This window comes from Mus pahari, chromosome 1 (genome assembly GCF_900095145.1).
Source record: "Mus pahari chromosome 1, PAHARI_EIJ_v1.1, whole genome shotgun sequence".
NCBI lineage: Eukaryota > Metazoa > Chordata > Mammalia > Rodentia > Muridae > Mus > Mus pahari.
Genome location: NC_034590.1, coordinates 100,811,329 through 100,823,411, shown reverse-complemented (window position 1 = coordinate 100,823,411; position 12,083 = coordinate 100,811,329). Strand labels below are relative to the sequence as shown.

Here is a 12,083-nt window from a genome sequence, read left to right as displayed (position 1 = left end):
CCTCTGATTCTGTTCTAGAGCTCTCTGCTTCCTTCTCCACAGTGGGAGGGAGATAGAACCACCTCAAGATTCTGCCACTCTGTACAGAGCCAACCCCGTGGCCATGCCTTCCCCACCCTGTGTACACCTCCTGAAACTGTGAGCCCAAATAAATCCCTCCTCTCACAGTGGTTTTCTGTCAGGTGTTGTGGCATAGTTGCATGCTGGGAAATAGATTTTATTCAGATCAGTTAGGCTGCTGTACTCAGTTCGTGGCACATCAATGAGGAAGGTTGCCTCATATACTCAGTTATCTATGTCGATTTGACGAGCAGCTCACTGAAGTAATTTCTGGCAAGCAAAATGGAACTTTTAGAATAGACATTTTGAATTTTTTGTGTGTGTTCAGAGTAGTCTTTGGCAAGTCATAGTATTAATCTAGAAAACATCCAGCTATATAAAATTGTTTGCAAAAGTTTACCCAAATCAGACATTTGACTAGAAATTCAGAAAGTTTAATGTTGCTTTGAAAAATACTTCTGTACAATAGTATCTCTCTCCTTACAAAAAGAAGAAATAATATCTGATATGTCAGTGGTTTGCTGAAAGCACAGATATTTTCTATTTCCTTGTCTTAGATCTTCCAAAACGTCTGCTTTGAGCTTGTTAAGTTCTTCTGCTAGATGCTTCAAGTTATTAAGAGGTATTTGTTCATCTAAAATAAAACATATGTTAACGTTAGTCAGTCTGGACTGCCTGCTGCCATCAGTCATTTGATTCCATCAAACAGGCCAGATTCTCCAATAAACAATTAGGAGGCATTTATAATAGTTTATAGATAAGAAATCATGTTAATGTGATCTAGAAGAGTCATCTGAACTAACAGCCACAGGAAGGTAGGGTTAGTATTTGCTCTGATGTGTTTGAATAGAAAACAATAAACTTGGAAGAATATGTATTTTAAAGATTTTATTTATTTTTATATTATGTATTTTAATGTTTTTCTTGTATGTCTGAGTACCACTGGTATCCCTAGTGCTCACAGGGGCCAGAAGAGGGCATAAGATCCCCCATTACTGGAGTTATAGATGGTTGTGAGCCACCATGTCAGTGCTGGGCACTGAACACAGGTTGTCTCCAAGACTAGCAAGTGTTTTAACTACTGACCCATCTCTCTAGTTCCCTAGAAGGATGCTTTTACAGATTCTCATTATGTAGCACTGGCTGGCCTGGAATCTGCTATGTAGGCCAAACTGACATACTTCTCCCTCTCAAGTTCCAGGACTAAATGCTTGCCACAGTAGGTTATTTTTGAGCCTAGATACCTAATTTACTATCTTTTGCTTTGAAAAATAAACTGACAATTTGGTTTTTTGAAGCTGATAAATAATACATTCGAACAGTTGTTCCAAGCAACTTTCTATGATGACAGAAATGTTCTACTAGGCATGGCCATATGGGTAGTGTTACTGAGCATCTGAAATTAGCTTTATTGAGACATAACTCACTATAAATGTATCTATTGAAAATGTAATGGCTTAGCTTGAATAGTGGCACATGCTGTTATTAACCCCAGCACTGGGAAGACAGAGGCAGGTGGGTCTGTGAGTTTATGCCAGTCTAGTCTACAAGAGTCCCAGGATAGCCAGAGCTACTTAGACCTTGTCTCAGAAAAACAAAAAAGTAATTTTTTAAGATTATTCACATATGTGCAATCATCACCATAGTCAATTGTAGAACATTTTCATAACTTAAAAGCAAACCCTGGATCCCCTGATGGTCACCCTTCTCAACCCCACTTCCCTATCCCAACCCACCACGCCTATCCTTCTGCCCTGATTTCCCAGTTCTGGATGTTCATACACTCTTTCAGTTTGGATGTTTGCAAGGTTCCCCATGTTCTATCCTGTGTCAGTATTCTAGTGTTACTTATAGCTAAAATTCCCTTATATGGGCAACCACATTGTATTACCTATTGATAAATGATAAATGTTCACCCAAGTATCAAGTGATAGTTGGGTTGTTTCCACCTTTTGGCTGTTATGAATTGTTCTGTTATAAACAGCTTTGTATCAACATTATAATATTTTTCTCAATCCTATCATCATAGAGCAGAATACTTGGGCTACATGGTAACTACATTGGAAGACCCACCTGGCTATTTCCAAAGCACACGCATCATTTTATGTTCCCACCAGTAGAGGGTTCCAATTTGTCCACATTCTCAACAAGTCTTGGAGCCCTCATTCTGGCCATTCTAATGGCTGCAAAACAGTATCTCCCATGGTTTTGACTGGTATTTTGCTGTTCACTAAATTTAAACATGTTTTCATTTGAATACTGGCCATCTTTCTATCTATCTCCCTTGGGAGAAAAGTGTCTATTTAGATATTTATCCATTTTAATTTTGGATTACTTGTGTGTTATCAAGAGGTAAAGATTTCTCTAAATATATTTATATGCTCATGAGACATTTGCAAATGTTTTATACCATATGTGGGCTGCCACCTCACTTTCTTGATGGCAAAGAAACTGAATTTTTTTAGTTTTATTCAAGCACACATTTAGAAACCAGGACCAATCCCCTGCAGAAAAGTCTCCATTTTTCCAGTAGGTGGAATGGTAAGTAAGTGCTGTAAGACATCGGGCATAAGACAGAACAACAAGAGGCAAGTGGCTGAGAAAAAAAAGAGAATGATTTCTGCTTTGTTCTAATTATAATGCCATTTCTGTTCTGACCCTTTTGGATTGTAATTCATTAATGAGTGGCAAGGGGCATTTTTCTAAAATGAGAAAATAAAACATTCCATTAAATATAGGGATGTGTTTCTGAAGCTTGTTTGCACATGTGTCCGAGTTTATACACTACATTATACAGTTTACAACATATGCTCATGGATAAAGAGAATTTGAGAAACATGGTATGGTTACTACACTGTAGTTTTCAGTGCCCCCAGCTTTCATGAAGGTGACAATAAAGGTAGAGTGGCACAACAACAGACTGGATGGGAATCACCTTCATCCTAGGTTGCCCCCAAATGTAGCACCTGTTCAGCCTTTGGAAAGTTACTTGATTCACTGTGAACCCCCATTTCCTATTTATAAAATTACACCCACTATACATGATTATAAAGAGTATAGAACATTTAGCACACCAAACGAGTTATTGTGCTGTTTCTTTTTTAAAAAAATTTTAAACATAACAAGGCATTTAATGTTCAAGACCTAAAGCAGCTATTGAAAAAGCTAGAGTTAACCACATAGCTGAAATATGATTGCTTATTTTTAAGTATTATTCATATTTATAATACAGTGACCTTGTTCAAATTCCATGCTAATCTGACCCCTGAACCTGGACTGCTCTTAACCATTAAGTCACCTCTCCAACACCCTAATTACTCTCAAAAATTAATCTACCACTCTATTTCAGGGGACTGATATGTATTCATATAATTACCTTTTGTCTGTCTCCTCACTAGAATGTTCTGCTTCCTATTGATTCCCTGGCATCTAAAAAAGGTCTAGTAAAAGAAAGAGGCCATCAGTAAGATCAAGTAAAACAAATGCTGTTTCAGGGTGTTTAGTCTAGCTATGTAGCCAAATGGCAGATGCTAAACTGAAATACTGATACAAACTTTGATAGAATAGATCTTTCTGGTGTCAAGGAAATGGCAGCAGCAAGAGAGAGCACTCCAGCAGCTAAACAGCACAGAACTAAGTCAACGTACCTCTGGCTTCCCTCATCGTCTGAGAGATGGTTCTTCGGAGTGTCTCATCGGCTTTATGAAGGATGTTAGTAGAACAAATAATTCTGTCAGTTTCCTGTGTAATATGGACACTGTTACTGGGAATGGTTTATAAAAGGAATGACCAAGGTACAGACTCATTTGAAGGGACCAAAAGAAAAGCAATGATAGTTTTCGGTTCATTTTATCTCAGAAGTTCCAAATGGATCATGACCAGTTGTAAAGTGTATGCTGGTGAGTGTGCAATAGCTAACTTGCTAGGAATTAAAACTTCCTCCAGCCTATATGTAGTAGTTTCTGTGCTTTAATGGTATAAGCACTTCCACCTTGGACCATTTTAAGTCCCCAACATAAGGCTCCAACATTTCCGAACATTTACTGTAGGGCTTTGGCCAACCAGCACAGGCCCTTAGCAGTTCCCTGACTGGATGTCAGAAGCCAAAGGCTGGTACAGCGCTCTTCTGCTAACAGACCATTTTCCCCTTTTCTCTTGCTATCATCAGCTCAAAAAATCTCCCTGCAAGAAAGTTACTCCTTTTCATTTGCAAACCAAGTCTAACTGGAATACCTACCTTTTGTTCCATATTATCCTCAGCACATTTTATGGGATTTTCCAATGCAGTAATCAACAAACCAGTCACCTCCAGGCTACAGAGAAAGTAAGATAAAGTATAAAAAAATCTTTCTGTAAGACATTTTATTTTTAAAGAACCTGCAATAATAATACTAGGTTGAACTCCTAGGTCCTCCAAGGTCTTTATTGAAAGGAGTGTTCTGGAAGCCATCTTCCATTTGTAAAATGTTAAGTGAAGCTCAAACAAATTACAAGCCATCATAAGAGGCTAATTTTCTAAGAGGTACCAATAAGCAATTTCTTCCCCTATTATATCCCGGACTGTAGGCTTTTCAAACTCTATTGTAGTCTCTAAAGAAAGATAGTGTTTATTTCTGGCTGCTTCTTATTTACTAGATAAGGATTAACAAATTTCTTCACTAGCCAAAGGTCCCTAGAAAATTCAGGTAGAATTCATTCAATAAATATGTACATTGAGCATCTCATATGTAAACACTGTATGTAAAAGCGCTAATCTGGGAGCATAACAAGGTGCCCACCACTCCAGTCCTGAAAATGGAATGCAGTGAGACAGGAAAGCCATTGAGCGAACCATAATACTGGACATCAGTAAGTGGCTGAATGAAGACAATAAAGTGATGGTTCTGAGAGACTGGGTAGCCAGATACCGTCATTCACTCCATCTTAGATGGCTGAGCCAGGCAGAGGAAATAACATCAGACACCAGGCCTGGAAGTAAGCTCTTGGTGCTCACATAACATAGGAGGCTCTTTTGGGATGATGGCAGGGTAGTTATTAGAATCCGTAAGTCAGGAGCAGACTTTGGTTTTTACTTAAAGGGATCAGAGCTGAACTTACACGCTAATGACTGGAATGTGACATCTCCACCTTGATTTTCCCAAGGGGGGGGGGGGAGTCCAGGCTTTAGAATGTGACTGCACTGAGTCACTTGGTTCTGCCATTTACATTCTAGGCATGTTACTTGATTTACCTGGGCCTCAGTTATCTTAGCATATAATGGAAGTTTTATTCAATTTTTACCCTTAAAGGGTTGTAAGGACAGAATGGCATTGCATCCAGAAACACTGCCAATATGTATATGTGCTGAGTAGTTATTTTTACATTGTAGAAGCTGGGGAAGGTTATCTTGATCAGATAGATTTATCTCTCAGTTTGCAGTGTGGGACTCCAGACTTGGCACTACCTCAGTTTGGTGGCTTGGTTGCCCTGTGACTATTTGCATATGTACAAGTCACTTGACCACGTTTGTAAGACCTGGGACAACATTGCAGATTACAGTAAGGGCTGTCACAGTAGAGGGTGTCTACTACCCCACATCTCACTGGTGTTGAAGCAGTGAAGATCAACTGATGCTATTCTCACAGTACTTCAATTGGCCAGAGGGGGGAGAGATTTATAAGCTCCAGAAAGAATAGCAATCCATTGGTGATGTGCCTGTTCAGTTTCAAGATTTTATGACAAAACTAAATACCTTATTTGGGCTTGATGGCATATATCTATTTGCAGTCAATCACAGTATTTGGGAGGCTGAAAAAGAATCATAAATTTGGGACCAGCCTGGGTGGGCTACATACTGAGATCCTGTTTTGGAAAACTAGATACCTCACCAGCGAACTGCATAGACAATAGCAACTTAAGTGCTAGGTCCATTTTATTGTGGGTATATGAAATTTATAAACTATACAGAAACTGCACTAAGAAATCTGTCTAAAGAGTTTCAAAGAATCAATTTTTAAAATTAAGCTTAAAACCAGCATGGCACAATATCGCTAAAGTAGCAATAGTGGCTAGCAATCATTTCTTGGCAGTAACCAACAGATGCCTATTTGGACTTAAGGCCCACTCAACAGAAAGAAAACATGCCTGGTATTGGAAACCTAGCCAACTCCCTGGAGTTAGTGAGGTCATGGGCCTTAGAAGAGTACCTAGTACTACCACTATAGTAAGCCAGCATTACTTCCCAACAGCACTCTAAATACTTATCCTTATACCCACGGGAAAGTGCAGCTCTCACCACTCCTCAAAGACATTTCTCTTTTCAGCCAATTGAGACCATTACAAGTGGTCAAAATGCAGAAAACAAATGATCATGGGGTGTCCAGCCCTAGTGGTTACAGCTATAACACAATTCCTGTACTCAAGGTTCAGAGAATATCATAGAAGACAGAGATATCATAAGAGCCAGTGGACCAGAAAATGTGCTGTGAGATTATTTCCTAGCAATGACACAGAAGCCATACCCATGATTATCTCAACAATCTGGCTGCCTAAATAAGACTTGAACTATGACAACACCAATAGACAGTCTAACTTGGAAGGGAGAATTCTCATGGGACAAAGAACTATAGGCAACTAATGACTACTGAGAAAGAATTAGTCTTCCCTAGAGAGGTCCCTAATTGGTTATCCAGTACTAAGTTGTGAGCCCTAAAATCACATATATACAAGAAATGCTAAATAGACTCAGCAGGTTGTATTATAAACTATATGTATATAAGTGTATTATGTATTTATGTATATGACAGTAATAAAGAGGCCATGGATTTGGAAAAGAATGGGGGGCAATAAGAGGAGGTGAAAAGAAGTGAGGAAATGATTTGATTACATAAAAAACAAATTTAAGCTTAAAAATTAAAGTATTTACTAGTGTGCACAATGTATCTGAGATCTACACTGTTTAACAGCATAGTTTGTCACCACATGAGGCCATATTAACTATCAGCTCACATATCACTTGCATACATTTAAGTGTTCAATAATTCTCATGACTGGCTGCTCCCCTATTGGACAGAACAGAGAACATTTCCATCATTCATGAAATTTCTATCAAAAATGTTATAAATTCTACAGATATATCACCAATGGAAAGTTTCACATACACATGGGCAGGATGACTAGAGAGAGCTCTAGGACAAACCAGAACCCAATAATAGTTTAATTACAATTTAAGACTTCTCAGGAGTGTTAGGTTTCATACTATGACTTTGCACAAGTTACACAGGTGCTTGACCACTAAATTCATAGATTTCTATAAAAACACTTCACAACCCATTTAGTAGGCAACTTTAACAAGAATACCAAAAGACAGCGTCTTTCAGAGGAATGGCTAGTCATGAGTACCACCCCCACCCAGTGCTGGGATTATAGATGTGAGTAGCTCTGCCCAACTTTACATATCTGAGCTTCAGGTCCAGGACATCAAGCCCTTTACCCAATGAGTTATCTCCCCAGCCTGAGTCATTATAGTTTGAACAGTTAAAAGCAGACATTTATAAAGAAACATGGATTCAAATCTTAGCAGTTAAAAGTTTGTTGACCCTGAACAAACTAAACTTTCTTGGTTTAGTTTGCTCCAGCACACAATTCCCCAAGCCTGTGGGAGAATGATCAACCCCATACAGCTAAGCATATGTTTCCCAGGATACCTAGCAGGAGAGCACCAAAATGGCTTAGAGTAGAATACCTGGCTTCCAGAGAACATGCTGAACTCTGAATTATGAGGCTGTTGTGTTCCCAGGCATTTTTCTCAGGGTTGGGTTTCTCTATCTTTTTCTCCATGAGCTGGATGGTCTCGTCAGGCAGTGGCTGGGACCTCTCACCATTCCTCTTCAAACATGTCTCCAGGGGACAGTCTAAAAAGAGCTGGCAAAAGCCTAGTGAATCTGAAAACAGTTTTTAAAGTTACCAAGTTACCAGTCTGTCTCTCCAGAAATGTGAAATATATACCAGTCCCAGAGGATGCAGGAGAAACTCCATTTGCAATACTGAATACCCTCTTTAAAAACTAAATCCATATAAACCCAATCCAATTAAAATCTCACTAAAGGCAGCTGTGATTTTGATATATGTGAATCGATGTTTCCACATGTAAGAAAAAAAAAATGTTGTAATTACATTTCCGAGCCAGTTGGTAGACTTCATATCTCATACTTTGGTAATAAAAGTTGTCATCTAACACCAAAAACAAAGGTCTAGAAACAGCAGGTTTTGCCAAGAGGTGGCAAGGCTGGGCCTCTGGTGCTGTACGAAAGATCATCAAATCCTGACTTTTTAAGCAGGTTATGAAGTCTTCCCACATGGCCTCAGTCCTGTTGGGTGGGGCAGACATCTGAGCCCCACTAATGACCGCCACAAGGAAGCATTCCAGGTGCTCTAACAGTTCTTGTCGGAACATTTTCCACTGGGATGGCTACAAAACACAACAACAAAGAATTGAAATTTATATTAGGCTTTTTTTTTTTCCAAGACAGGGTTTCTCTGTATCATAGCCCCCAGCTGTTCTGAACTCACAGAGATACACCTGTTCCCCCCCCCCCCTTACAAGGTATGTGACACCATAGCTGAATTTTGGCCAGTAGGCTGATTGTCTTGTTTTATTGCCATCCTCTTCCCTTTTAAACTTGCAGGTCACAATACTGAAGCATGTGCAGCTCTCAGGCGACGCCCTGTTTCTCATACCTTCCTGTCTTTATAGTTCCTGCACCCTTTCTCCCTGGAATATTTCTGAAGCCCTGAAAGCTGTGTGAAGCTTTGTCAGACTCAACTGTGTAGAAGGCAATCCAGCCCTTTTCTATACATTGTCCCTACTCTAGCAGGGCTTGTATCCGTCAGGTACTTCTGTGCACCTTCATATTTCTCCCTGCCAGACCACCTGCCTCCAGCAGAGAGGCTGGCTGGCACCTTACAGGTGTTCTAGAAATGGATCCTAAATGGATGGATGGATGCATGCATGCATGCAGGAATATACGAGAATGAAAACCCTTTATATAGGAGACCAAAAGAGCCACCACCAATATCCTGCTGGATTAAAACAACCTGAGCTATGACAATGTTGGTTTGTCCTTGAAATGAAAAGGGATGCCAGTAAGACAAGTCCATTTGAAGGTCCTTTGGTCAAGATTTGAAGACCTCAGGCCAACAATTGGATTGTGAGATTGAGAAAGATGGCAGAAACAGAAGGAAGGAGATAAGGAGCCTGAGAATAGAAGGAGTCTTGTGTTTCGAGGGACAGTGGAGAGGAGAGTGGTTCTTCAGTCAAGACTGGAAGAGAAACAAAAGGACAGGAGAGGACCCCTGCTCCTGCCCTGTCTACAAAAAAGTACCCCAGATTAACCCAGAAAAGGAAATGTGTGCCACTGCCTAAAGGGCGGAGATTTTCTAATCACACTGACCAAATAAGACATGGGGGGTGGGGGTGGGGGAAGTGGGGAAATAAAAACGCAGTAATAAAGGTGAAGGTAAGACAATCCTCATCAGTAACCATTGTCTTCCTCCAAAGTGGTAGGAGTACTTACTGCCTTACAAGTTACCCAATTACAATCCTGTGTTTTCCTCCTTGCCAAAACAGAAGCAGCATATTCTGATGAAGAAATACATGTTTTCCACATGCCAAATACATGGAGTCTTTGTATATACTTATCTTTGTGCATGTGTACTTTGTAAATACTTAGAAAATGTAGTCATCCTATTTGCCTTTAAATTCATGTAACTTTTCTACACCCAAGCACTAAACATCAAGTGTAACAGTTTAAGATGTCAGGAGACATTGCTTTAGAGTTAAGTATGCAACTGGAGACTGGACTCTATTGCCATGTGGTCAGCTTCCATCAGGGCTGCACCTCACTGGGGTGTAAATGCAGGGATTAAGTATATGCTTGGCACATACAATTCAAGCTTATTACTCCACCTGGCTGTCAATCAAGACATCACCACGTTTTTCAATACTATTGGCAGACCAGACCCTTCGTTTGGTAAAACTTTCCTGGAGGGACCTAGAAATTTTGTTATTTATCACTTGTATTCTTTATTCTCATGGGGAGTTACAAAATGCTCCAGAGCTCTAGTCCTACAAATTGTGGTTTTAACCTACTATAAGCAAAATCTTTTTTTTTTTTTAAGATCCCTTTCTTTGCCTAGGTCCTAGACTCTACGGAGAAACTACCCAAGGGATTATTATCAGGGTGTATCTGCCTAGGATGTCCACCTTGTACACTAAATTTAAAACTTCACTCTGCCTTAGGGCTCTTGTAGGGGACGGGTCTGGACGGGTCTGGGTGATCCTTGAGCCCTGGAGTTTGAGACTAAGCCAGACAACATAGCTAGGCCTTATCTTAAAGCTCCACTGCACAGAATATGCAATATGTGAACGTACCAAATTTGGCATAAACACCTCTACAAAGCAATGGCCCTGACCATATTATTCTGAAAAAGGTCTACACAGCGGAGCTAAGGAGCTCCCCTGGCCACCGACTCCAGTCAGGTTTCCCTTCCCACGCAGGCACTGCAGGATCCACCTACAGCCTCACCGCCTGGGCGGAGCCTGCAAACCCATCCGCTCCCACCCGATGCTGACCCGAGGCTGTGTGCCAGCGCAGTCCGGGATCGCAAGAGGCAGCACATCGTCATAGGAGAGGACGCCCACGGCCCAACCCCGCTCCCGCCGCAGACGGAGGGCCAGCGCACGTGCAAAAGTCGACTTTCCGGCCGCCGGCAAGCCGCAGAGGACGCATAGTCCCAGCTTCGGCTGTCCGTCGCTGCGAGTGGCCCCATGACCCGCCGCGGTCTTCATGCCCTTGCTGCAGTCTCCAGAAACCTTTGCGCCGGGTGCGCACGCGCAGTGCGCCAGCACCATGCCGCGCCCTCTGGCGGCATTGCGGAGGAGCAACAATCGAGGGTGCGAGTCCCAGAGAAGATGCCTTGGTCCTGGCTGCTACTCAGGTGGCCCTCTGGACCTCGTGAATAACTGGTGTCAGCTGTCCCTGACCCTAGTACCCTAGGCCAGGTGTCCTTGGCGCTTCTTTTCATACTTTCTGGACACTTTAAGGGACCCAGAGTTTGGTTAACTCCAGATGTTATCAACTATCCTGCCCCACCTTCAAGTCATTAGGGTTTCCGTTTTGGTTTGGTTACCTTGGGCGTCCTCTGTACAAAGAGAGACTAGAAACTTCTTAAGGAAGGCTTTGAAAGGTAAAGTGCGGAAAATCAACCAGGAGGTGAAGCGAGGACAGCATATTTCTCTCTCTTTCTGGGCTTGAAGTGCGCAATTGAGTATTCCTTACTGAGTCCTGGGCTGCCAGGCGGCAGCTAGTGGGAAGAAATAGGACCGGAAATGCACATCCTTATCCCCAATGCATATTGACAGAAAATTCGGATTATAGATTTAAAAAAAGAAAAACGTATTAGCGAGCTTGGATTTGGGGTATGAGCCCAGCACTCAGAAGGAGCTGCACATAGGAGCACAGGAGCACACAGGAGGAGCAAGAGTTCGAGGCAAGCCTGTGCTACAAGAGACTGTCTCAAACTCCTTACCCTTTCTAAAGACACAGACATACAGACCTCAGAGAACTACCAAATAAAAATGTGTGGGAGGGGTGTGGTATAAGAAAAATAAGCTTGAATTCTTTGACTATCTTTATGGTACTTTTTATTCATAAGAGATGTGTTCAGTCTGTGGTCAACACTCAAGAACAAAATCAGTGTGTGCTAAAGTGAACTACAGCTGAAGGGTGGTACATGCCTCTGGAGGGGCAGTAAGGAGAGTCATGGTAAGTTCAAGGTCAGCTTGGTCTACAAAGAGAATACCAGACCATTCAGAGATACAGTGTGAGTGAGACCTGTTCTCAAAAGACCAAACAAAACTAAACAAGAAGCAAAACCCAAAGGACAATTGGATGCTAAGTGTGGTGTAATGTATGATTATAAAGTACATACACGTTCTCTATCTCTCTTTTGGTTGAAGAGGAAAAGCACTTCCTTTCACATTT

General features: G+C 41.3%; 1 protein-coding gene across 2 annotated transcripts; it reads right to left on the bottom strand.

Moving 5' to 3' along the window:
• Window positions 1-472: 472 nt before the first annotated feature.
• Window positions 473-10,910, bottom strand: Pstk (phosphoseryl-tRNA kinase). 2 transcript variants are annotated; one of them, XR_003843674.1, is made up of 7 exons: window positions 10,673-10,910; window positions 8,215-8,509; window positions 7,784-7,982; window positions 4,298-4,373; window positions 3,708-3,801; window positions 3,437-3,500; window positions 608-694 (listed from the first exon to the last, which is right to left on the bottom strand). XR_003843674.1 is itself a non-coding variant. In XM_021210094.1 (6 exons), exons 1-6 carry the CDS (start codon window positions 10,886-10,888, stop codon window positions 495-497), a joined length of 1,080 nt encoding a protein of 359 aa, XP_021065753.1. In that variant the 5' UTR covers window positions 10,889-10,910; the 3' UTR covers window positions 473-494. The 2 variants fall into 2 exon arrangements, 1 of the variants encoding a protein (XP_021065753.1); XM_021210094.1 differs by lacking the exon at window positions 3,437-3,500 and having other exon boundaries at window positions 473-694.
• Window positions 10,911-12,083: the final 1,173 nt, after the last annotated feature.